Here is a 27,379-nt window from a genome sequence, read left to right on the forward strand (position 1 = left end):
AAAATATTATATGCGTTATTTTTTACGAATATTATGTTTGTATATTTTTATTTTTTTATATTAAGAACGTTTGACATAAAATTTATGTTTGAAAATATAAAAAATATTAAAAAAACAAATATTTAAATTAATCTTCAATAAATTTTAAATAAGATATTTGATCTTCAATAAATTTTTATTGTTTTAAATTTTTTAAGACAAATTTGTCATTTTATAAAAAAAGATTAATTTATCTTATAAAAATATTTATTGAAAATCTAATTATCATAATTAATTCTGTTAAGAATTTATTTATCTAATATATTTATTATATAATAAGAAAACAAATACATTAAAAATAAAAAATATGTTAATTATGACTGTTTTTAGTTTTCAAATTATGACTCTAAATACTTTCGTTGGGTAATTGGGGAGCAGTTTTTAATTAAATTTCCGTGTTATACAAACATATAATAATTTTTTGTTGTTGTTAAACATATAATAAATCATTGTGATATTTGTAAGAAAATTTAAATCTTTTACTGGACCTTAAGAATATTTAAAAATTGTTAAAGTGGAAATACCTTGGGGAAAAACAAAAAAAAGAAGAAAACACTTTACACAAAACCAGCAAAAGAATCAAAGTTGTGAAAGTTTCTTTAATTACAGAGATCCGAATATTTGATGGGCGAAGAATTCACGCTTCCCAACGGTTTGAAACTTGGAACTTTGGAACAAAATTCTTTTCCCTCAACAATCAATTTCCCGTTTTGTAACCATCACAATTTTTAATTCTCTCTCTAAATTTAATACTATTTCTTCACATTTACCGCGTTTTCTTCTTCTCTCTCTTCACAAAATTTTCCCATCCAAACCAAAACGAATCTAACCACCGGAGAATTCTCATTTCTCAATTTTGCACTGCGCCATCGTTTTCAGTAAGCAGTAACTCAATTGAAGAAAAGAAGGAAGAAGAAAAAGAAGAAAACCTCCTTTTACTTGCATACGCTTTTTTGTTTTTATTCTCTCTAACTCTCTATTGTCCTCGTTAATCTCACCGTCACGCGCTGCCGCGTATTTCGTCACCGTTTAATCACCGAAAGCAAGCTACCTGATTGGAGCCTTTGGTTTGAAACTTGAAACGGACGGTTACATTGCAAGTTGTGCCGCTTTTCTCAGCTGAATCAGTTAGTTTCTTCATCTATGTGTGGTGGTGGAAGGAGGATTAGGAGGAGCATAGGCTTTGTCGCTGCCATAGCTGGATGTGCATCGGGTGCAGGATAAATGCGCTACACCGGGGATCTAGGGTTTTCGAGCCTGGTCCTTTTGGTGCTGTTGCTGCTGCTGATTTGTCTTGTTTTTCCGGCGATCGGATTCTTTTATGTCCGCCGTAAATGGCGGATTTCAGTGGCTAGGAAGGAAGAGATCAGGAGGCTTCTGATTTTGGCTGCTGAGGAAACTGCCAGGGCCGAGAGAGAGTCCACGTATGGTTACGGTGCCGCGGTGGAAACCGCCGTCAAGAGCAATCAGTGTGCCGTGTGCTTTGTTCCCGCCACCGCACGCTGCGCTCAGTGCAAATCGGTTCGCTACTGGTGAGTTCATCTTCCATTTCTCTTCTATGCTCTTCATTTTTTTGCTAGCTGTTCAAAGATGTTTTGTTTTGTTTTGTTTTGTTGCCTTGTGAACTTGTTGAATGATCCATTCTGTATAACTTGGTTTTCCTCTGTGATTTTATTTTATTTGTGGACTTTACCGTATGCGTAAGATGTCTGTGTTATATACATTTTGGTATCATGTGTTTCAGTTCGTTTGAGTGTCAAACTCTTCATTGGCGCCAAGGGCACAAATTGGAATGCCGTCTGCAAAGAATCCTTCGGCAGAGTGATGTAGTTAGTGATCTTGGCAACAAGGCAACCGAGCAAGAATTCTCTAGAATCGCTGACCAGAAGTCTGAAATTGCAGGTGCAGAGCATGAAGCGTCCAGTGAAAACCAACAAACTTCAGTCGCTGGTGTTTCTTCTAAAGTTTTATATGGAAAAAATGAAAATGTAAGAGATGAGTGCCTTGCAGGGGGAACTATAACAGATTCTAATTCTGAGTTGTCAAGTAACTCTTTTTCTGGCTTCTCAGCTTCTCCAAGTGCTAGTGAATCATCTGATGACTCCTCTATTTGTGAGAGTGTTATATCAAACGAGCATGACCAATCTGATGGACCGATTTTTGTTGATTCAACACTTGACGTTCCAGATAGCACTTCAAGTGACAGTAGCATGGTTGTAGCTATGTCTTCATCACCCAAATTTGCCAGTTTGGTTGAATCAGTTGATGGTTTTTCGACAATGCGTAAATTAAATGAAAGTAGATCTGGTCTTTGTAAAGAAGAAGGAAAACTTGCAAAAAATGGTACTTCAGGTTCAGGTATGCTGAAGGGGGCAACAATCAAGCCTTCCATAGTGTCTTCCGGGTTCTGGGATAGAACTCTTGGCACAACTGGGATTGAAGAAGATGTCAACAGTGACACTTCTCCATCCCATTCGGATGAATCCACTCACAATACAGGATCTGATTCTCAGTCATTTCGCTTTTCGTTTAGTTCCATCGCTCTTATGCAAGCGCAAGATAGTGAGGCAAAGAATTTTGTATCTGATAATGCTTCTCCCAATACTGTTGGGGACAATGTGCCTTGCTCAGGATCAGCATCAACGGAGAATGACAGAGATACAGTGAATTCTTCAAAGGCTACAAATCTTAAATTCATGAACAGCAAAGATTCCATACTTCCAAACCCTGCTGCTGCCCCTGTTTATGAATCTGATCAATTGGAATCTAAAGGCAGCTCTGTGCAACCCTTATCTTGTCTCTACCCACCATCCCCCAGTCCTAGCAAAGGTTCAGGTTGTGCAGATTCTTTGAACGTCCATAACTTGCAATCGTATATTTCTATGGCATCAAATCGTGTTGTAGGAAACCATGGCATCAATTCTAAGTCTGCTGAAATTAGATGCCTGACACGTGACCTTGATTCTAATTTAGTCTGTAGAACTGATGCTCACTCAAATTCCAGTACAAAACATGTGAATAATGGTAATCAATCTGCCACTAGTACGTCGTCTGGGGGTGTTAGCTGTTCTGCAAATTCTAAGAGTGGCTTGAAATCATCTGTTTTAAAAGTTGTTGATCAGTTCCGAGGATCAAATTTCTCAAAGCAGTTTCCACTAGTTTGGAATGATACCGCAGGAAAACAAAGTGATAAGGTTCTTTCTTGAACAAATTTCTATTTATTTGTTTATTTTTATATGTTCTTTTGTGCCTTGTGCAATTTTATCTTACATTTACAGATGTTGCAGGGTCTTTTTCCTTATGAATTGTTTGTCAAGATTTATAACTCGAACAAGGGGGAGTTTAGCCCATTTGGTCTTATAAATTGTGGGAACAGGTAATTTGAAATGATTTGTTTGCTAGAAACATTTGATAAGATAATTAGTTCAAAGAGCTTGTTTGTTCATTTATTTTTGCAGCTGTTATGCCAATGCTGTACTCCAGTGCTTAGTATTTACACCACCCCTGACTGCATATTTTCTTCAAGGACTACATTCTACAGCATGTATGTAAGCAAATCAGTTTTTCCATTGGAATCATCTGCATGCCATATTTCTTGAATATTATCTTCTGTAACCCATTAATAGGGTTAAACAATTCTATGCAAATTTCAGGTGCAAATAAAAAATGTTTCAACTGTGAGTTTGAAAGTTTGATTTTGAAGTCAAAGGATACAAAATATCCACTCTCTCCTAAGGGCATACTCTCCCAACTAAGGAGAACTGGAAGTCAACTTGGTAATGGCAAAGAAGAAGATGCACATGAATTTCTAAGGTAAACCCTTTTGTAAGTGTAACCACATAATTCTTGTCCTGTAATTCATTTCAGATTAAGGAATCTGGTGTTATACTCAACAGGCATGCCATTGACACAATGCAATCTGTTTGCCTTATGGATGCTGGGGTTGATGTATGTGGTTCATTGGAAGAGGACACTACTTTAATTGGTCTAACATTTGGGGGTTACCTTAGATCAAAGGTAATTTATGTTTATATATTGAAATCTACTAAACTATTATGTTTTTCCCCCTTTCCTGTGTTATAATGCACCAATACAGTGTTGCCATGCTTTTGCAATAGATAAATTCCTCATTTTAAGATCCATTAATTCAAATAATGTGGAGAGTAAACATGCACCTCATACTTTGCAGATAAAATGCATGAAATGTGGAGGAAAATCTGAACGTCAGGAAAGGATGATGGATCTTACCGTTGAGATAGAAGGGGACATAGCAACCCTGCAGGAAGCTCTTCGACGATTTACAAGTACCGAGTCTTTGGATGGAGAAAATAAGTACCACTGTGTCAGGTTGGTTGGTCCTAGAGTGGCCTTTTTAAAAGTTTCAGTGTTGTTATATAATAGGAACTTGAATTCTGTTTTAAGATATAAATACTAGTTCCTTAAATCAGTGTAGACATTTGTAATCCTGCAAAAAAGGATTAAGTCCTAAAAAATGTTTGAACTTTAAAAAGAGAAAGTCACTCCTAGAGTCTCTGCACATATGGAAGCTCTAGCTAGCCTTCTCCCATGCTTGCAGAATCTTGTTTGGTGTACAAGTGTTTTTAACATTGGCATTTTATGTGGATTCTGGATTACTAAGGCTTTGGTATGTTATTTGGCTTACTAACGTTTTTTTGGCATTTTTGCTTTTATTGTTCAAATTGCTTGTGCTCAAAGTTAGTTTTCTATATTATTAATGTAACCTCTCCATTTGAAGATGTAAATCTTATGAGAAGGCCAAGAAGAAGCTGACCATTTCTGAGGCACCTAATGTTCTTACAATTGCATTAAAGAGATTTCAGGTACTTTATGTCTTAAATTCAAAGTATAATATGTTATTACCTTCATTTGTGCTGTCTATATGCAGATAGTACATTAAATTTGTTACATTTGTCTTGCAGTCAGGAAAGTTTGGGAAGCTTAACAAGCCTATCCAGTTTCCTAAAACTCTTGACTTGGCTCCTTTCATGAGTGGGACTAGTGATAAATCACCTATATACAGACTGTATGGTGTAGTTGTTCACTTGGATATCATGAATGCTGCCTTTTCTGGTCACTATGTGAGCTATGTGAAGAATAGTCAAAACAAGTGGTTCAAGGTTGATGACAGTGTGGTAAGTCCCTCAGTTTCCATTTGTTTGCATATATCCTGAAGACATATCTCTTGGCTTGGTTTTACAGGTACTTGCTAGATTCCCACACCAAATTAGTAATATGTAGCCTTGGTTCCACCACTTGTAACATCATAAATCTGTGACCGATATATATCATTTGTTCTTTATTATTGTGAATAAAAGTATATCTGCATAGGCTTGGTTGAATTCTGTGACAAAATCTTCTATCGTAAAATCATATGACAATCATTTGGTCTGGATAAAACTGTTCCAAGGTTTATCGACAAGCAGGTTTTCAAATCATTTCTAAACTTTAAAACAAATAATTTTATTTCATTATTACTTACTATTCAAACCTGTCAGATGCACCTAACAAAGTTTCTTCATATGCAATTTTGGTTTGTTTGGCAGGATTTATTAACCAATTGTGCGAGTATATTGTACTTCATTTTAACCATGTCCTTTATGTCTTGTAGGTGACACCTGTTGAGGTGGAGAGAGTCTTAACAAAAGGATCATATATGCTTTTTTATGCAAGGTAACCCTTCTGGTGTTATTTTTCTGGTGCATCTTGTGCAAGCAATGTTCCTTTTTACTAACAATTGCCTCTAGTGCGCTTCTCTCACCATCTGATTCCCTCTGTAGGTGTTCACCCAAGGCCCCAAGATCAATCAGAGGCAAGACATTGTCCCCAGAATCAAAAGGCAAAGTAACCGGAAAGACCGCAACGAAAACTCGGAATGTATCTATAACTTCTGGTCCTGCTGAATATATCAGTAGTCCAGATGGTTCACCCACCTTGGACTCCTTCTATTCAAAGTTTCACCACCTGAAGAGAGTTTTAGAAGATGACTCGTCAAGTGACAATTCATCGCTAATCAGCAGCAATTCCGACTTAGGTTCTTGCAGCACCGATAGCACTCATGATTCGACTACCACAGATGAGTTCTCCAATTATATTTTCGGTGATTCAAGGGTCGGCTGGGGTAGCCCATGGAGGAACTCCGAATCCGACACCTCATCCTCCACCTCTTCCTCATCTTCTCCCCTGAACTTCAGGCATTCACCCCTAGCCGATGTGGACCGATATGATTCAGTTTCTCATGGTTCAAGTGCAGATATAGATGGCAATTTGTACAGGAACAAAATGGGGCATGCAGAAAGAAAAGGAGGTGTTGTGCCTCTCTCACATTCAGACACTCTACACCATAGGAAGTTAGAAAGTACTAGGATTAGCAGCAACAGTAATTTTAGGGATACTAACTCTCATCAGAGACTAGGATCTAACCATTTTAATGGCATAAGCTCTGGTGCACCTTGTAGAAAACCAAGGGACAGAACGGATTGAAAAATTTATTTAGTTTTAATCTATAGGTAGGCCGGTGCAGTATATAATGAGGGATAGTCTACCATTTATGTAATGTACTCAAAAGATGGCGTTCTTATAGAAAGGAATTAGCCATCAACATTTTGCTTGTCACTTAAATAGATGTAGTAGGTATATAGATTAATTACTGTAACTAATAAGTCTTATCATTCCATTTTTCTGAAAGAAAAACTTGAACACGTGAATCAATAAGATTGTAATATGATAATCCTATTCTGTTAACTTGTTTTTAGGTCAAATAGAAACTAGTTATATATATATATATATATATATATATATATTTTAAAGATTAGAGTTTTTTAAAATGAAGAAATTGGTAGAGTAAGAAAAAGTAAAGGTATATATATATATATATATATATATATATATATATTTTAAAGATTAGGGTTTTCTAAAATGAAGAAATTGGTAGAGTAAGAAAAAGTAAAGGATTTAATTATTTTTGAATTAAAATAGTAGATTTTATATATAATAGAAGTAATAAATTCAATGGTGATTAAACTATTGTTTTTTTAATTTTACCAATTTTTTATTTTAAAGGTTTTTATCATATTTAAAATATTATTCTTTCTGAAGTGTTTATACCTATTTATTTATTTTTTCTTTCAAATATATTTCACTCTTGGCAATAACAAGTTAACAACTGACGTATACTATTTGTGAATTAAATCATTGTTATAGTTATTTAAATATTTTTGTTTGGACCATGAGGTGTTTTAATTTTTAGAATTTAGCTAGCAGGTTAAGATGATCAATTGAAAAAGTTTTTATAAAACATGTAAATTTTAAATAAATAATGTATTTGTTATGTATTTATTAAAATAAAAAATAAAAAATAGTATAATCTTAACATATATCTTAAATTCTCAACTTTTAGGATAAATATTAGCTAAATTCTAATTTTTGTTTGTTTATTTGTTTGGACCATGGAACATGAGTTGGTGGTATTGGTATTTCATTACATCAATCTGCAATGAAATAATCCAAGCCAACATGGCTTGAGATGAAGTTCGTTAAAATAATCAAATTGAAATTGATAAGGCAGATAGGGTCTACAGAGGATGTAGTTGATGATAAATTGATAATAGAACAAAAGAGAGTGATGGAACGGATACAAAGGGTGAGACAACTTTGTTCCTGTAATAAAATCCAACTCAACAAAGTGCAATCCCTTTTCGGTTCTGTATTCAAATTACTTCACAATATTGAAAAAATTAAAGGGACAACCTGTGTCCATGCCCTACTCTTTGTACTTTCTACTAAACACACGTATCATTAATTCTTGGCCCTACCCATTATTCCAGGTTTCCCATATCAATGTTTTTCTTTAAATTACTACAAACAATTTACTTCAGTTTGATTTTTAAGCATAGAAAAAACACTGATGCTACATGACTAATTAGCAGTTTAGCACAATAAAAATTAGTTGAATAAGAAAGAGGAGACACATAAAAGAAAGAAGAAAAAAGACTTGAATAAACTTAATGATAAAAATAGCAAGTATTTCTCTTAATATGTTCTTGTTAAGAATTAAAAAAAAAAAGAATCCAAATATTGGTAGTTCAATTAAGACAGAGAAAAAAAAATAGCATAGTGGATGAATTCATGTTGGATAATTCTATATGGATTATTGTTGTAAAATTTTAGCACATGCATTATCTAACTAAGCTTTATTAAAGTTATTTATTTTGCATCATAAAGATACTGTGGAAGCCTGCCTCTATCAAGTTGGAAAGAGAAGAGACAAGAAACTTGGCTGCCAAGTCTATTGATTCAAAGGGCTCATAGCATTCCATGCACCAATTCTAACTCTTTATTCTTGTTTTGGAGATACACGAAGAGATCAATCCCATCTCTTCCCATGATTGTATCTTCATTTTCTTTGGTCTATAAAATACAACTGAATGATACGAGAAATGGAAACTAATTGATCTCTGTTGAAAAATTGAGGTTCTGACAAAAATATGTTTAATAGGGAAGGTACTAAAAATAATTTTCTTATAATTTGTACGATTTAAATAGATAATACTAAAAATACTAAAAATATCAAATATAATGAGAGAAATTAATAATCAAATAGCAAATTTTTTATTGTGAAAAAATTTCTAAAAAAAAGACAAAAAAACTCACGGAACTTAGTTCAGTAAAACTTTTCACTATTAAAATAATGAGTATACTCTTCTTAGTAGTACTAGGACATTTCAACAATCAACAAAATACATAATTAAAACTGATGGAAACAACATAAACTCTCCACAAAAGTGGATATCTCAAATTAGACAAAAGAAAAGGCAATACAATTAGCAAGTTGTATCCTAATGTTTATTTCTAAGCCAAGAACAACATAGTAAAATTTCATAAGAAATGGAACAAATTTACCAATTTAACGTGTACAACATTAGACTGCCCTTTTTCCTTTTTCTTCTTCTCTTCTCAACGTCGAAACCCTCTCTTCTTCTCTGTTTTGTTTTCTTTCTCTCTCTCTCTTTCTTCACGTGGCTTATAGCCACTTTTTCTTCTTTTTATTTTTATTTTTATTTTACTTTAAAGTGTGGGTTCCACTTGAGTTAAAACTTTTTTTACCGACTCAAGTGGGGATAGATTGCTCTACCAAGTCCGCCTTCTCTTTATAAGAATCAAATTTCACTGCAGGTAAATTCTTATTCATCATATCTAAACCATTGTCATCAGTATAGATCTTTTCAAGTGCATATGACTTCATCTTAAGTGCTTGGCGTATCTAATGATACCTCACCTTTATGTACTTCGATCTAGAATGAAACGTCAGATTCTTGCTGAGATGGATAGCACTTTGGCTATCACAAAATAACACAAACTTCTCTTGATTGATGCCTAACTCTTGTAGAAATTTCTTCATCCACAAGAGTTCTTTAAAAACTTCAACAACAACAATATATTCTACCTCAGTAGTAGACAAAGCAACACATTTCTGAAGTCAGGATTGCCACGACACAGATTCTCTTGCAAAATTCATCATATAACTAGAAGTAGACTTCCTCAAATTAAGATCCGCAGCCATATCCGCATCTATGTAACCATCCAGCACAGGTTAGCCACTTCCAAAGCATAAACAAACTCTAGAAGTACCATTAAGGTATCTAAGAATCCACTTTACTGCTTGCCAGTGTTTCTTGTCAGGATTAGAGAGAAACCAACTAACAACTCCAATAACATGAGCAATATCCGGCTTGGTGCAAACTATAGCATACATCAAACTACCAACCACAGATACATATGGAATCTTCTTCATTTCTATTTTTTTTCTCACTTGTAGGACATTGCTGCGAACTCAACTTGAAATTACTAGCAAGTGGAGTACTAACAAGTTTGAAATTACTCATGCTAAACCTTTCTAAAACCTTCTCAATGTACTTCTACTGCGACAACTACAGTTTCTCATTCTTCCTATCACGAGTAATACTCATGCCAAGGATTTTCTTTGCAGGGCTCAAATCCTTCACAGCAAAGGATATGTTTAAGTCTTTCTTAAGACTTTCAATCTTCTTAGTGTCATGACCAACAATCAACATGTCATCAACATAAAACAAGAGAATTATAAAATTACCATCAGAGAATTTCTTAATATACACATAATGATAAGAAGAAATCTTACTATACCCATGACCTTGTATGAAGAAACCAAATTTTGTGTATCATTACCTTGGCGCTTGCTTGCTCCTATGTCACCGTCAAGGAACGTAGTCTTCACATCAAACTGCTCAACCTCTGATTCCAGGTATTCGCTAATCCAAGCACAACTCGAATAGAGTACATCTTCACAATTGGAGAGAAAATCTCTTCAAAATCAATACTTATCTTCTGCTTAAAGCCTTTCACAACCAACCGAACTTTGTACCTTAATCGTGAGAAATTTTCATCCGCTTTCAATTTGAATACTCATTTATTTTTGAATGCTCTCTTACCATTCGATAACTTCACCAATTCAAACGTATGATTCTCATGTAAGGAATTCATTTCTTCTTGCAAGGCCTTCAACCAATCTTCTTTATGCTCATCAGACATAGATACCTGGTAGTTCTCTGGCTCCTCAGTCTCAGTGTTCATCACATACTCACGAGAAAATTAAAGTATCTCTGAGAAGTATGACGCTCTCTAGTAGATCTTCTCAATTCAGACCCAACTGGTGGTTCAAGTGGAACTTCAACATCTGGTAAAATTTCTATATCTGGCATCTCAGGTTGAGGTATAAATTCATCATGCAAATCATCACCATCATTATCAACTTATACATCTCCCCAATCAATAGGAGGTCTAGTGAAAAGACTATGTTCATCATCAGCAGAACGTCTAACAGTTATTATTGGCTTATTTATCTTCTCAAGATCTTCAATAGTTTGGTCTTTAAAAAAAAAATTACATCTCGACTTTTAATTATTTTTCGTGTTCATCGAATCCCATAATCTATAACCAAAGTTTTCATGATCATAACCCATAAAAATACACATCTTTAAAATTAATATTTTATTTTATTTTGTATTAATTATTCTGTTGGTCCCTATAGTTTTACGAAATTTTTAATTAGGTCCTTGTACTTTTTTTTCTTTAAATTGAGTCCTTGCACTAATTTTTTTTAATTGGATCTCTATATTTTTTTTCCTTTTATTTGGGTCTTTGCACCAATTTTTTTTAGTTGGATCTCTATAAAATTAAGCCAATTACTGCTAAGAGGAACTTAATTGAAAAAAAGTTTGGTGCAGAAACTCAATTAAAAGAAAAAAAAGTATAAGAATCCAATTAAAAATTTTATAAAATTATAGAGACCAATAGAATAATTAAACCTTATTTTTTCTATTAAAAATATTTATATATTCGATATATATTCAACACAGAGCAGCAAGGACGTGCATGCGCGGTACATGCCATCACCAAAAAGGTTGCATCGAAAAAAAAAAAAGCAAAATTTTTAGAACATCAATTTTTAATATTTTTTATTATAATTTGATCGATATAATATTAAATTTTTTGTCAAATAAATTTTATTAATTTATATGTACAAATTCTAAAAAATATTGATATAAATTATATTAATTTATGTGTATAAAATTTTAATAAATATAAGAGAAAAAAAGACAAATAGATCCCTGACCTTTTGTCCTGCGGACATTTTCGTTTCTGACCATTAAAAAATAATTTTAAGTCCCTAACCTTTACAAAACTTAGACGGATCAGTCCCTCCGTCCAAATGTCTCCGTTAGGAACTAATTCATCCAAATACCTCCGTCAGAGACTGATCCGTCCATATTTTGTGAAGATCAAGGACTTAAAAGTATTTTTCAATGGTTAAAGACGAAAATACCTGCGGAACAAAAGTTCAAACATCTATTTGTTCTTTTCTCTAAATATAAATATAAATTATATATTTTTTTATATAAAATATCTATATATATAAATATAAATTATTATTGACAAAATATAATAATATTTTTTAGTCCTATAGTATTGCTAAAAGAAGATAATTTGTTTTAGAAAAAGAAATAAAAAATGGAAGCAAAAATAAAAAATGAAATGGTGTAAGATTTCATAAAGACAGGTGTTACCTTAGCTTCCACCGTCACTAAACATTGTGGCTCGTAAAATCCTGTGTTGAGAATTCTGTCGAAGAAAGCACCAACAAAGAGACAAGAAAGTTGGACAATTTATTATTGGAGGACAACCTTGTTTAATATTTTATATTAATAATTTAAATTCTGATTTTGAAATTTAAAAATTTTTTATTTTATTTTTATTTTTACTAATAAATTAATTTTTAAAAAATATTATACATATATATTTTTAAAACTATTAGTATTTGTTATTATTAAAGGTTAAATTAAAAAAAAATAAAAATTTGAAAAGTGATTATATATATACAAAGAGAAAATAGAAAATAAAATTTTTAAATTTGTGCTAATCTTGAATTTATATTACTTTTACATTTTAATTAATAAAAAATTTTGTGTTAAATGACCAATAATTTAAGAATCTAAAAAACAAAATCTAAAGTGACAAACTCTTCAATAAAATTTTAATTTGGGATAAATTAAATTTTTTTGTCTGTTAAATTAAAAATACTATGAAAAAAGGCTTCTACTTTGACAAAATTAATCATGCACATATAAATATAGATAAAAATTAAAATTTATGAATTGAGAATGTTGAGTTTAAGAAAATAACAACAATTAGATGAAGACTAAATATTATAATAAAAGGACAAAAGTTTAAAGTATGTGAATAATGTGTTTGGCTAAATGTGCAGGCCAAAATTAGAAGAAATTGGTCCAATGATAGTCTAGGCTCATAATCAAAACGTTCAGCTCATTTACTCACTAATGGCCCAAGAGATGGTTATATATTAATATCCAAAATGAAAAAAAAGTAATTTCACTTCCATATGAACTAAAGCTAGTGACTAAACTCATTCTCTTTCTTTTCTCTTCTCAACCCACGTGATTACTTCCAAGAAAGTAAGAAAAGAAAAGTTTTAATTAGGACTCAAATCAAGAAGAAAAAGTGATTACCAAACTTAAAAAAAAAAAAAGAGAAAGAAGAAGAAAGTAAGAGGCTAGGACAAAAAGCAAAGATTAAATTAAGAAGGTGAATTAGAAAAATCATTTTCATCTTTGTGCTTCATTGTTGCTTGTTCAGAATGCTTTCCTCCTTCATATACCAAACGGATATTTGAAGAAAATAGAGGTTATGAAACTCTGCTACAGATTAAAGGTTAAGAATCAAATTTGGAGCCAAAGTATTGATGAATGGCTTAGATCTTTGAAGAAATTTGAAAACAAAAGAAAAAGAAATAGCTAGGTAAGAATGCATGTAAGCTTTATTCACTGCCACTGTCTCATCTCTCTTCTGCGCCGCTGCTGCTACTGTATTTGGGGAAGCAGAAGTCAATTGTTCAAGTTAAGTTTCAAGCCTTGGAAACTTTACTCCTCTATTAAAGGGGTAAACGGCCAGAGATTGATTCAATGAGTGAGCACACAAGTTTAGGTCTTCATAGCTTACAAGCTAACCCTTCTTTTCCTTCAGAGTTTTACATTGAATTTTTTATTCTTCAATATTCATCTTTCTTTGTTTCTTTTCAATGGAAAAAAGGGATTCAGTGAGGAATCAGTAAAAGCCATTGAGAGAAAAGACAAAAAGAGTTATAAGAAAAAGTCAAAAAATTATGTCAAAAACTTTTGTATGTTTTTCTGTTTTGTACACATGATTCTGAGGGGATTCCCTTGCTAAGTTGGATGAGCAGTTAGTGGTTGCAAGTCTAGAAAGTGAACCTAGCAAAATTCAGTTTGCGTAGAAGTTGGGTTTGTTCCAGATGGGATTGGGTTGAATCCTAAGAAAATTGGTGTTTGTCATCTTTGTAAAAGATAATGAAAATTCCTCCATTATTGTGGAGAAGACTGGATGTAGGTCATATTGCACAAGGTGATTGAACCAGGATACATGACTGTGTGATTTTCTCTTCTCTAATCTTCTTTTGATTCACTTCGTTAATAGACAAAATAAAAGTATCTCTTGCATTGCATATTTCTCAGAAGTCACAGCTATCCACAAGTAAAGAGTTGCTCTATTCCTAAACGCATCGTGAAGAGACAAAATAAAATTGTCTCCTGAATCTCAACTTAACAAACGTATAAGCAACTAAGTTCCTTTTCCAGTCAGAAGTAAAAGCAAAAAGAGGTTCGAAAAGGAGGCCATAGATTCAACCCCCTTCTCTAGACCATTCACAAACCTTCAATTGGTATCAGAGCTTGGAGAAAAGATCCGAATGGCCAACAACATGGGTTCTAATATCGTGGCTTACACACTCACTGAAGGTCAGTCTAACAACAGTCCTCCCTTCTACAATGGCAAAAACTACAACTACTAAAAGGAAAGAATGTGAATATTTGTCCAATCTGTTAATTACAATATCTGGAAGATAATTATGAACGGTCCACAAGTTCCAATCAAAACAAGTGCAGAAGAAGTTGCGACACCTAAAGAAGAAGCTGAATGGAATGATGAAGACAAGAAAAAGGTGGAGCTGAACGCTAAAGCAATCAACATGATGCACTGTTAAATTAGTTTTGAGGAGTACCGGATGATATTAAGGTGCTAAACAACAGAAGAGATTTGGGATAAACTCCAAGTTACTCATGAGAGCACCGAACAAGTGAAGAAAATAAGAATTGACATGTTGAGAAAAAGAATATGAGATATTTACTATGAAAGAAGGAGAAACCACTGATGAAATGTTTGACAGATTCTCGGTCATCATCAATAGCTTGGATGCTATGGGGATGACTCACACGGAACAAGTGCTAATGAGGAAAACATTGAGAAGCCTTACCAAAGAGTGGGAAACTAAAGCTACAGTCATTGCTGAGAGTGATAATCTAAAACAAATATCTTATGATAAGTTGAGAGAAGAACTCGTTGCCTATGAAATCACCTACATGAACCATGACGTAAAAAAGAAAGAAGTGGCCTTAAAATCTACTGTTGAGTGACGTGAGGGAAATCGTCGGCTCAGAATTTTCACAAAAATAATCTCGTCGAAGCATAGATCCAAACCAACAATTAACCCTTAATCAAAGTTTAATTTTGTTTGTCACAATGTAAACCAATAAAAACCGAGAGTATTTAAACCTCGGGTAGTCTCTCAGGTAGCGTTTGTTTTGAGGTACTGAGACAGAGACTGAGAGACTGAGACTCAGTATCGTGTTTGTTAGTTCAGAGACTGGTACTAAAATTTCTGTCTCTGTCTCTAAAATTTCAGTATTTCAGTACCTCCAAAAAGTAGGGACACAGGGGACTGAAATTTTTAGAGATGGAGACTGAAACTTTAATAACATTTTATACCTAAAATACTTTCATTTCAATTAATTAATTCCAATTTTACCCTTTGTGCAAATTAAATTAGAGTTTTATTCTTGTTTCAATTCATGTCTCCCATTTTGCACCAAACAGAATACTGAGATTTATTTCAATCCCTGTCTCTTAGTCTCTGTCTCTCCGTCTCAGTATTTCCGTCTCTGTCTCTCCACCAAACGCTACCTCAAGGAACTGCAGGGAAGTGCGCATATTATTGGTTATGAGTATAAGAGGGGTTTGCGGATGAAAAGGCAAGAAAGTAAGGATCAAACAAAGAAATAAAATGCTAAAAGGCACTCATGGCAAGGGATTAAGAGTCAAGGCTTCCTATCTAGATCATTGACCACAACATGGTAATTACAAAGGGTTAATTCCACTTAGTTTTCCTCTAACATCGGAGGGTGAAGTCAAGTGGACATAATTGATCCTAAAACCAGCTAACAACCCTAAATTACCAATCACACTAGACATCAATGACATCAAGGAACCTAAGTCCTCAATCTCAAGCCAAGAGTGCTAAAATCTACTCTAAAAACACTTGGGGTGCATAAACATAAAGCATGGTAAAATGGCAATAATCATAAAATCTACAACTACCAAGTGCAAGAAAATAATAATAACAACTCAATTAAACATCAATAAACATAAAAACATCAAATTGCATTAAATAGAAATCAAAATCAACAATTATTCATAAACATAAAAGTGACAAAATAGAGAAATTAAGAAGATGAACTAAGAGAATCAAGGTAATTAAATAAAGAAAAGTAATTGAAACTAGATCAAAACAAGAATTAAAACCTGAATTTAAGAGAGATTAACCTAAATCTACCCTAATTCTAGAGAGAAGAGAGAGCTTCTCTCTCTAGAATATAACCTAAAACATGTTCCTAAACCAAACCTAATTGCTCTCCCTTTGTTTCTTCTTGGATTTGGCCTCAAATACTTCAGAATTGAGTTGGATTTGGGCTTCCAGGAATCCAGAAATCACCAGCCACGTTTTCTTTAAGTGAGCCACGTGCCAAGTGTCACACGTACGTGGTATGTCATGCGTACGCGTGGCTTGACGAAATCCCAATGCACGCGTACGCGCAAAGCATGTGTACGCGCGGTCATGAGTTACTCCAAGTCCTCATTTTTTCATGAATTCTCCACTTTACATGCTTTTTCTTCAATCCAATCTTTGCCTTCTAAGACTGAACTCACTTAACAAACACATCAAGACATCAAATAGAATTAAAGTAAATCAAATTTACCAAATTAAGAGCCTAAAAAGCATGTTTTTACTCTTAAACAGAATTTAGGGAGACTTTACAAAACTATGCTATTTCAATGAATAAATATAGAGAAAAGTTGATAAAATCCACCAAACTCAATACAAGATAAACCATAAAATTGTGGTTTATCAATCTTTCCACACTCAAACGCATGTTCTCATGCTAAACTCAAGAAAGATACAAGAAAGGGATATTAACATTTATTTAAACCAAACTACATATATGCAATGCATGCAACTACTTGGTCAAAATAAATCAATTTCCAAGAATACATATAGGCTAAAGCAATCACAATCAAATCAAATCCACAATTGAATTGAGTCCTAGAAAAGAATTTACAAAACTTGCACGATAAACAATGATCAATGATAGAAATATGGAATTGAGCAATCAAACCCTTCACCGGATGTGTATACTTTCTAATCACTCAAGTGTTTAGGGTCAATCCACTCAATCCTCCTATAATCATGCTTTTTAAGATTTGTCTTTCATCTAACAATCAACAATTATTCAAGGCATACATGCAATTATCACGAGAACTTATCCAAAGGTTATAATGGGGCTAGGGTAAGGGTAAGGATGCATATGGTCAAGTGAGCTCAAAATTTGGATATTTGATTAACTTAAACTCTTACCTAACACACATAACAACCTATACAATTCAAATGCAAACCTAACTACCCGTTCTTCACTTTTTCACACACTCATTCATTCTTTCCAATTCATATCCCATATGTATTATTCTTATTACTTTACTTTAGGGTTAACATTTGTCCCCTTTTTATTGCTTTCTTTTTTTTCTATTTTTCTTTTTTATTTTATTTTATTTTATTTTATTTATTTATTTTTTTCAAAAAAAAAATTATATACAAGAGTATCAATGCATATGGTTTAAACATTGAATGCATGAATATGTACCCAATTCCTAATATTTTTAATGAAAATCCAAAATATACTTTTACCTCAACCAATGTTTCCAAACTTTTCCACACTTGAATGATACACACTCTTACTAGCCTAAGCTAATCAAAGATCCAAATGAAGGACATTTATTATTTTTCACTTAGGGGTAGTGATGTGCTAAAATTAAGAACAAAAAGAGATTAAAATAGGCTCAAAATTAGCTAACAATGGTGGATAAAAGGTAGGTTATTTGTGTAAGTGAGCTAAATAAAATGATGACCTCAATCATATAAATGCATTATACACAAAATAATGGATATAAAGAATCACACAAATCAAAGATTACAATCATAGAAAGAGAATAACACACACAAGAAGAAAAATAGTGGTTATATGATGCAACCACACATTAAGGCTCAAAACTCACTAGGATGTGTGTTCTAGCTTCAAAACTATGTTTCACAATATAGTTCAAGCAAGTTTCAATGAAAATATTTTAACTCAAATCAATTTTGAAATGCTCTATAAAGAAATGGTCTTGGAATTTTTATTATTTTGACTAAGCTTATTATATACATGTGTATATATGAAAAGACATGTAATATACTAAGAAAAATACAACTAAGAATTCTAAAAGACCTAGTAATAGAAGAAAGATAAATGAAATATGAAAGTGTTTAGATTAGAATTTTTCACCCGAAAATTGGCCGATTGGTCGAACGACCTCCCCACACTTAAAAGTTTGCACCGTCCTCGGTGCATTCTAGGATGAGCAAGGAGGGTACGACGACTTCACAAATTGCCATCTTCATCTGGTTGATCAATCGGCTACTGCATGTTCTTTCTTCTGCTTCCTTTTTTTTTGCTTATGGTGGATTATCCTGAAAGATAGAAAACATGATAGTAAGACAAGTAAATACAAAAGTAAGGGAGCATAGATTGTTGGAATGAGGTGATGATCACTAAAATCAAGTGAGTGAATTAGTGTGACATTGATGAACATAAGTGTGTGAATTCTAAGTTGCGTGCAGTATAGAACTCACACAGTATAATAAAAAATTATGTCACAATTACACAAAAAAAGTATGCACTTCACTCATTTTAGTGTGCTTGAGATACTTTGAAGAAAACTTGTAGGTTAAGACAAACAAACAAGTAATGAAGAAGCATGAAAGAACTCAAGCAATAATCAAGCAATTGTGAAATCGATAATGAATAAAAATTAGTTGATATGAAAGGGAATTTAATGGATCAAATGAAATATGAAACTCACACATCAATCAATGACACACATTGAATTTTTGCTTTCGCATCACCTAGTTGACATGAAGTGGGAGACATGGGTGCTATGCAAATTAGTAAAAGAGAGATATAAGATGAGATTAATCACATAGCAAACAGGTCCATATAGCTTGAGAATTTCAAAAAGATGTCCCTAGGTGAGCTTACAATCCAATTTCACAATTTTACAAGTTCAATGCATTAACTGGATGATCAAAGCAATAATCAATATGGATGCATATGATCAAGTAACATAATGTATTAAGATAAATGCACATAATCATCAATCAGGAAGTTGTCTAGTCATGATTAAAGAATTTAAATCACATGGTGGCCAAAACATGTAATTTAAAAGATTTAGAATGCTTTGAAGGCAATTCACATGCACTTGGTACTCACAAATGTTAAGCATAAAAAATTTAATACCAAGCAATAAATTATAACCTCAATTTTAATCCAAAAGAGTATTAACAACAATGATGCTAAAATAGCATCATGTCAGTAATTAGTAGCAATAAACAACAACAGCAAATCAGATTAATAATCCAACACTTATCACCAAAATCTAACCTATACTAACAACCGAATCTACTAAAATAGAAAATTAAACTAACTAACTAGCAAATGGAGATGGTGGTAGATGGTGAATGGTGGCGATGGATGATGGTTAAAGGAGGAAAAGAAGAGAGGAGAAGAGAAAAGAAGAAAAGAAATGGAGAGAAGAGAAGCAAAAAGAAGAATGTGAAACAGGGGAGTCACGTGTACATGGAAGGTCATCTATAATAACAAAAGTGCTTTTTTTTTAAACACAAAGGGGAGCATCTATAATAACAATCTAAACACCCAAAAAAATTACCAAACCACTACTTAACCTTATTAAACATGTTAGACTACCAAGTGAACTTAACAAACCTAACTAAGAATAAAAATCCAACTTATTTACCAATATATACAAAAAAGAAAATGAAAAGAGTTTACTATGGTGGGGGTGTCTCACACCTAGCACTTTTGGTTAAAGTCCTTAAGTTGAACATTTTGTAGAGCTCTCATCAAGGTGGCTTGTGCTTGAGTTCATCCTTAAACTTCTACCAATGCTTGGTTTTCAAGTGATTGTCAGAATTTCTAACCAATTTCACCAAGCTCTGATAAAGATCTTCACAAGCTCGGAGCTCCCAAAATTGATCCTCATCACATATGCTAGGATCCCAAACTTTGTTCTTACACCTATCTTCAAGTTGATTCTCATCATTCCACTCGGTAATAAGCACCTAGAGTTCTCATTTAGACATCCAAACATCCTCCTAAATCCAATCAATTGAGCATGACTCCAACCCTTGCACCTAAACCTTGATGATGCAACCACAATGAACCTAGAATGGTGTTTCCAACTACTAACCATCTCCCTTTTGTTCTTAAATCCATAAAGAGATCTAAGTTAACCATCCGACTCAAGTAAACTACATTCAAGCAGGAAAATAAAGCTTAGGGACAAGGAATTTACCTACTTGAATAAAAGAATGGATGGTAATGGCTTAGTGGTAGATGCCTCCAATGGTCTTGACAAAGCAATTTCTACTCCCGTCCGTTCTTTTTGAAGAACTTCACCACTTGATAAACTTCTTTGAATTCAACCTCTTCCTCACCAATTTCTTCCAATTCTTCCCCATCACTCAAGTTATAGGTCGGAGGTTGAGTAAAGTCTATATTAACATCCTCTTCCAATTCAATGGGAAAAAATTCAATAGACTCAAGAAAATCAAACGTTGTTGCAAAATCATCATCACTAATAGAACTTTTTGCTTGTTCCATTTCTTCCATTTCTTCACTCACAATATGCCTTGGAAGTTGTGCACTATCCTCCTCAACATCACTTTCTAACTCAACGGAAGAGGGCTCTACAACTTTAAATTCTTCTTTGTATTCAACATCTCCTAAGTCTTCGACCACTTCTTCTTCTTCAATGATTTCGGTTTCCTTCACTTGTTCTAATACAAAGGGCCACTCCTCATCCTCCACTTGAGTTTTCAACCTCTCTTTCATACTACGCTCCTCAATTGATTCTCCACATTTGGCAATGAGAGTACTTTGAGTGCACAAGCGTTGTGAGACATAATTGGTTACTACCTCGGTCAAGGTAGCCATGAATTCTAATAACTTCCTTTGAGCTTCACGTCGCTCTTGAAGAATGCTACGAAATTCCCTTTACTCTTGGAGAGTTGAAATGAGAGTGTCATCCATGAGTGTTTGAGGTAGAGAGGAGAGTTTATTGTTTGAAAAAAAGGGTTCATAATTAGAAGGCGGTTCATATTGGTGGGAATATTGAGGTGGTGTATATAAAATTTGTGGTTCTTGGAAGTATTGGTATTGGAATGAGGGTGGTTCAACGGGTATTCGTTCATAGTGGTCACAAGGGTATAGCACATGAGGTTGGTGGTTTGGTGGATGTGAGTTGTAGGAAGGTGTTTGGTAAGATGAGGCTTGTCAGTATGGTAGAGAACAATGTTGAGAAATTGGTTCATATTTGTGTGCATTATGGGGTGGATTGTAGCTATATGAAACCAGAGGAGGTTGCCGCCAAGAAGATTATTCATATGCTTGAGACTCCTCCCACATTTGATTTTTCCATCCTTGATGCAAACCTTCAATGAAATTTCCATTTCCTACAACACAGTGAGAACCAAACTCATAGCAAAAAAGGTGAGAATTCATAGTAACAAGAGAAAACAAAAGCAAAAGCTAATAAGAACAAAGAGAACAAAATCCTACAACTAGCAAAAACTAACAAAGAAACTAAAGCAACTATTCACAATATTAACATATATATAATAACCAATAACAAGCGCATATTTGCAATTCCCCGGTAACGGCGCCAAAAACTTGACGTGAAGGAAATCGTTGGTTCAGAATTTTCAGAAAAATAATCTCGTCGAAGTATAGATCCAAACCAACAATTAACCCTCAATCATAGTTTAATTTTGTTTGTCACAATGCAAACCGATAAAAACCGAGAGTATTTAAACTTTGAGTCATCTCTCAAGGAATTGCAGGGAAGTGTACATATTATTGGTTATGAGTATAAGGGGGGGGGGTTTGCGGATGAAAAGGCAAGAAAGTAAAGATCAAACAAAGAAATAAAATGCTAAAAGGCACTCATGGTAATTACAAAGGGTTAATTCCACTTAATTTTCCTCTAAGATCAGAGGGTGAAGTCAAGTGGACATAATTGATCCTAAAACCAAATAATAACCCTAAATTACCAATCACACTGGACATCAATGACATCAAGGAACCTAAGTCCTCAATCTCTAGCCAAGAGTACTAAAATCTACTCTAAAACTAAACCAAGTATTTTATCAAACACTTGGGGTGCATAAACATAAAGCATGTTAAAATGACAATAATCATAAAATCTACAACTACCAAATGAAAAAAAATATAGCAACAACTCAATTAAACATCAATAAACATGAAAATATCAAATTGCATTAAATAAAAATCAAAATCAACAATTGTTCATAAACATAAAAGTGACAAAATAGAGAAATTAACAAGATAAACTAAGAGAATCAAGGTAATTAAACAAGAAAAAGTAATTGAAACTAGATCAAAATAAGAATTATAACCTAAATCTAAGAGAGATTGACCTAAATCTACCTTAATTCTAGAGAAAAGAGAGAGCTTTTTTCTCTAGAATATAACTTAAAATATGTTCCTAAACTAAACCTAATTGCTCTTCCTTTGTTTCTTCTTGGATTTAGCCTCAAATACTTCAGAATTGAGTTAGATTTGGGCTTCCAGGAATCTAGAAATCACCAGCCACATTTTCTTTAAGTGAGTCACGTGCCAAATGTCATGCGTATACGGTATGTCACGCGTACGCATGGCCTGACAAAATCCCAATGCACGCGTACGCGTAAAACATGCGTACGTGCAGCCATGAGTTACTCTAAATCATCATTTCTTCATGAATTCTCCACTTTGTATGTTTTTCTTTATTTCTTCAATCCAATCTTTGCCTTCTAAGCCTGAACTCACTTAACAAACACATCAAGACATTAAATAGAATTAAAGTAAATCAAATTTAGCAAATTAAGAGCTTAAAAAGCATGTTTTTACTCTTAAGCATAATTTAGGAATTTACAAAATCATACTATTTCAATGAATAAATGCAGGGAAAAATTAATAAAATTCATCAAATTCAATACAAGATGATTCCAATGATGATTTATCAGATGACGAAATTGTATTTTTTGCTAAGAGGCTAAGAAGACTCATGAGGGGCAAAGGAAAGAGCAAAGGATCAAGTTCGGAAGGATCAAAAGAGAGACCTTAGCAAGATAATCTGTCATCATTGCAAGGAGGTTGATCACTTCAAGTATAATTATTCCAAGTTAAAAAAAAAAAGACAAACCAAGGAAGGACAAGAAAAAGGCTTTGATAGCATCTTGGGAAGACTTTGAAAATGATTCAGAAGAAAAAGATTATGAACATGAAGCTCATGCTTGCTTCATGGCTGATCAAGATCAAGAGGAAGAGATTTGCCTTGCATCTAAGAAGAAGAAAGACATGTGGTACTTAGATAATGGATGCTCAAGACACATGACCGAAAAGTCTATTTTTTTCATCAAACTTAACAAGTATGATGGAGGTTTTGTGAGTTTTGGTGACAATGGAAAAAGAAAAATCATAACTTTAGGTAAAGTTGGTAAATTTTTTTTTTTTTTTTTGCATTCATTGATAATGTATTCTTGGTTAATGGTTTTAAGCACAACCTTTTAAACATTGTCAAATTTTGTGATTTGGGATATTGGGCTACTTTCAAAAAGTTAGAATGCTTAGTTGTTGATGAAAAAGCTGGTGATCTTTTGTTTATTGCAAGAACGTATAATAATGTGTATGGTCTTACTTTGGAAGAACTAAAAGAACAAAATGTAGCATGCTTTACTTCCATGGATTCCAAAAAATGGTTATGGCATAAAATATTGGGACATGCTAGTATATTTAAGATTTCAAAACTTGTCAAAAAGGACTTAGTTAGAGGTATTCCTAAATTTTTTTTTGACAAAGACATCACTTGTGATGCTTGTCAAATGGAAAAACAAACTAAAAGCTCTTTTAAACTCAAGGAAGTTGTTTCAACTAAGAGACCATTGGAATTGCTACATATTGATCTTTTTGGTCCTACTAGAACTCAAAGCCTAGGGGGTGAATATTGTGGTTTAGTTGTGGTTGATGATTACACTAAATTCGGTTGGATTCTATTCTTAGCTCACAAGAATGATGCATTTTTAGCCTTTAATATTTTATGCAAAAAGATTAAAAATGAAAAAGATTTGAAAACCAAGATTTTAAATCATTTTGTGATGAATTTGGTATATCACATAATTTCTCTTGTCCTAGAATACCTTAACAAAATGGAGTTGTTGAAAGGAGAAATAGAAGCCTTCAAGAAATGACTCGAGCCATACTTTGTGAAAGTGATGTACCTAAATTTCTTTGGGCTGAATTTGTGAATACATCTTGTTATATTTTGAATCGAACCATCATTCGAAAGCTTTTAAAGAAAACTCCCTATGAGCTATGGAAAGGAACTCCTTCAAATTTCAAGTACTTTCATATTTTTGGATGTAAATATTTTATTTTGAACACAAAAGATAATTTAGAAAAATTGATTCAAAATCATATGAATGTACATTTGTAGGTTACCCAATCACTAGAAAGCCTATAGAGTATACCTTAAAGAACATAGGATCATTGAAGAGACCACACATATTACTTTTTGTGAATTTAACTCAATTTCAAGTGTTGTAGAAGATAATGATGTAGGAAATCAAGTTGAACAGAACCTGAGTGGAACCTAAGTTCACGTTAAATCAGAATATTTGCAAGAAGTCCCTGACTTTGATTCTGCAGAACAAATTGTAGGAGACAAATTTGTTTTGTCTCCTACCACAGCAAAAGATTCTGCAAATATTAATAGTCTTGAAACAAATCAGACTAGATCTGCTCTAGTATCACCCAAACCCAAAGAATGGAAGTTCTTGAAGAACTATCACAATAATTTATAATAGGAAATCTATTACAAAGAGTTACCATAAGATCATCAACTAGAAGAAGTACGGAACAAAACGATCTTGCCCTCATCTCTCAAATAGAACCTCAAAATGTTAAAGAAGCTCTTGATGACTCATCATGGGTTAAAGCAATGGAAGAGGAACTAATCCAAGTTGAGAAAAATAAAATTTGGACATCAGTGCCAAGCTCAAATGGGAAGAAGGTGACAAGAACCAAATGGATCTTTCAGAACAAATTGGGTGAGGATGGTAGCATTGTAAGAAACAAGACAAGACTAGTGGCTCAAGGATATGATCAAGAAGAGAGAATTGACTTTGATGAGTCATTTGCTCCGATTGCAAGAATGGAGGTAATGAGATTGTTGCTAGCTTATGTTGCACATTAAAGGTTCAAAATTTTTCAAATGTATGTCAAGTGTTCCTTTTTAAATGGTATTATTGATAGAGAGGTATACATGACACAACCTCCCAGTTTTGAAAATAGAAAATTTTCAATCCATGTTTTTAAACTTTCAAAAGCTCTTTATGGTTTGAGACAAGCTCCTAGAACTTGGTATGAAAGACTTAGCTCTTTTTTATTAAAAAATAATTTTCAAAGAGGTACCACAGATACAACTCTTTTTATTAAAGAATCTAATGATAATTTTATTCTTGTTCAAGTTTATGTGGATGATATTATGTTTGGCTCGGCTAATAAAGCCTTGTGTGCTGATTTTGGAAACTTAATGACTAGTGAGTTTGATATGAGTATGATGGAAGAACTCACATTCTTCCTAAGACTCCAAATAAAAAAAACTCCTAGTGGCATTTTTGTGCACCAAGGTAAATATACCAAAGAGTTGGTAAAAAAATTTGGTTTAGAGAATTCCAAACCAATGAGTACACCAATGTATCCAAACTCTAAACTTGAAAGAGTTGCCATCGTCCTCCCTGCACCAACAGCTGTTGTCATCCTCCATTCGCAACAGCAGCACACATCAGAAATGGAGCCTCCGTGTCAGGTTGGTCATATTTCTTATTGTTGATTATTGTTCTTTTATTTCTTCACTGATGGCTTCTGCTATTTTTTTGAAATTGTAGTGATGATTTAGGGTTTGATTTTTGTTCTGTTTATTTTTTTGCTCTCTTTATCTTTTGTTCTACTTATTAGGGTTTTTATTTTTTTAATTCTATTTTGAATTCATGTTTCTATTATTCTAATTCTTGATGTTCTGTTTGTAAGTTTGTTGTTATGATTCTGATTTTTTAATTTCTATTTTTATGATTCTATTTCCTTGATCATCATTTGTTGTTAACATTCTGTGTTTTGAAAATTTTTATGATTCTGTTATAATTTCACTGTTTTGAATAAATTTTTTAGAGCTTGGAATCAACTAGCACATTTAGGGGAAGGAGGTGAAATATGGAAGAAATGTAATAGTTGAAATCAACTAGCATTTTGATTCTGTTGACTCTGATTTTATTGAATTTGTTCTATTCTGATTTGTTTTTTGTTCTAATTTTATTTGTTTTTTCTGATTCAGTTTGGTTCTATTTCTGATTCAGTCTCTTGCTTTTTTTTTTTTGCTTTTTAATTTTTTTTAGTCAGGTTGATTATAGTTCCATCTGCTTCTACTATTTTTGCAAAATTTTTAATGGTTTTAACTTGTTGGTGCTTCTACTAATTTGTTAGCAATTTCTGAGTCACGTTGATTATTGTTAGTATTTTTTTAGTCAAGTTGATTATTGTTCTGTCCCTTTTGATTTCAGGTTAGTTTGTTAGTTATTGTAATGTATGATTTCATGTTATTATTTTGTGAATAAGTAGGACAAATTTTTTTATTAATTAATTGAAAAATCGAAAAACCAAACTGAACTAAAGCGATTTTAATTAGTTTGGTTTGGTTCGGTTGGTTTTGGTAAAAAAAATCGAATCGCGGGATTAATATAACATTGGTTAGAATGATTTTTTCTTAAATAATCGAACCAAATCGCACTGCGAACGCTCTTAATGCCATCATCTTCTCTTCCCTCGACACTGACAACTTCTTTTCTTTCCCTATCACGAACAGAGAAGTTGAGTAAAACAATTACGATTGCACTTTTGTCTTTGTGTTTTATGTATCTCATATGTTCAATGAAATGCCTTATCCACCTAACAATGTCAAAATAAGCCTTTATGCTTGTTCCATTAAATCTTTATCTTAATATATGTTATGTTTTAGTTTTAGAATTTATGTAATAATCAAATTCTTATTTATTTGTTTTTGAAATTAATATTTAGCTTGCAATATTCTCATTCATGTTGTTGTTGTTATTACCTCGTATGTGTTTGTGTTTGTTCCATTTTCTTATGGTTTTGGATTTGCAAGGCTCTCATCAGAAGCCACTTTAGAGTGGAAGAAT

General features: G+C 33.0%; 1 protein-coding gene across 3 annotated transcripts; it reads left to right on the forward strand.

Moving 5' to 3' along the window:
* The first annotated feature begins 628 nt into the window (after positions 1–628).
* LOC107606202 (ubiquitin carboxyl-terminal hydrolase 16) lies at positions 629–6,787 on the forward strand. 3 transcript variants are annotated; one of them, XM_088492918.1, is made up of 12 exons: positions 649–1,571; positions 1,784–3,063; positions 3,151–3,233; positions 3,327–3,415; positions 3,498–3,583; positions 3,693–3,852; positions 3,936–4,056; positions 4,229–4,386; positions 4,796–4,880; positions 4,980–5,192; positions 5,669–5,730; positions 5,838–6,787. In XM_088492918.1, exons 1-12 carry the CDS (start codon positions 1,264–1,266, stop codon positions 6,538–6,540), a joined length of 3,348 nt encoding a protein of 1,115 aa, XP_088349044.1. In that variant the 5' UTR covers positions 649–1,263; the 3' UTR covers positions 6,541–6,787. The 3 variants fall into 3 exon arrangements, with proteins under 3 accessions (XP_088349043.1, XP_088349044.1, XP_020962163.1); XM_088492917.1 differs by having other exon boundaries at positions 629–1,571; positions 1,784–3,233; XM_021106504.2 differs by having other exon boundaries at positions 1,784–3,233; positions 3,318–3,415.
* Positions 6,788–27,379: the final 20,592 nt, after the last annotated feature.

Source organism: Arachis ipaensis, chromosome B7 (assembly GCF_059453495.1).
Source record: "Arachis ipaensis isolate K30076 ecotype BB chromosome B7, ASM5945349v1, whole genome shotgun sequence".
Lineage (NCBI taxonomy): Eukaryota > Viridiplantae > Streptophyta > Magnoliopsida > Fabales > Fabaceae > Arachis > Arachis ipaensis.

What these genes read in the sequence shown, in the direction of transcription:
- LOC107606202 (XM_021106504.2), top strand. Translation starts at nt 1,264, where the DNA reads ATGCGCTACACCGGGGATCTAGGGTTTTCGAGCCTGGTCCTTTTGGTG. An exon ending in TTGCATTAAAGAGATTTCAG is followed by an intron (nt 4,881 to 4,979) that starts GTACTTTATGTC and finishes TTTGTCTTGCAG; the next exon opens with TCAGGAAAGTTTGGGAAGCT. An exon ending in TATATGCTTTTTTATGCAAG is followed by an intron (nt 5,731 to 5,837) that starts GTAACCCTTCTG and finishes TTCCCTCTGTAG; the next exon opens with GTGTTCACCCAAGGCCCCAA.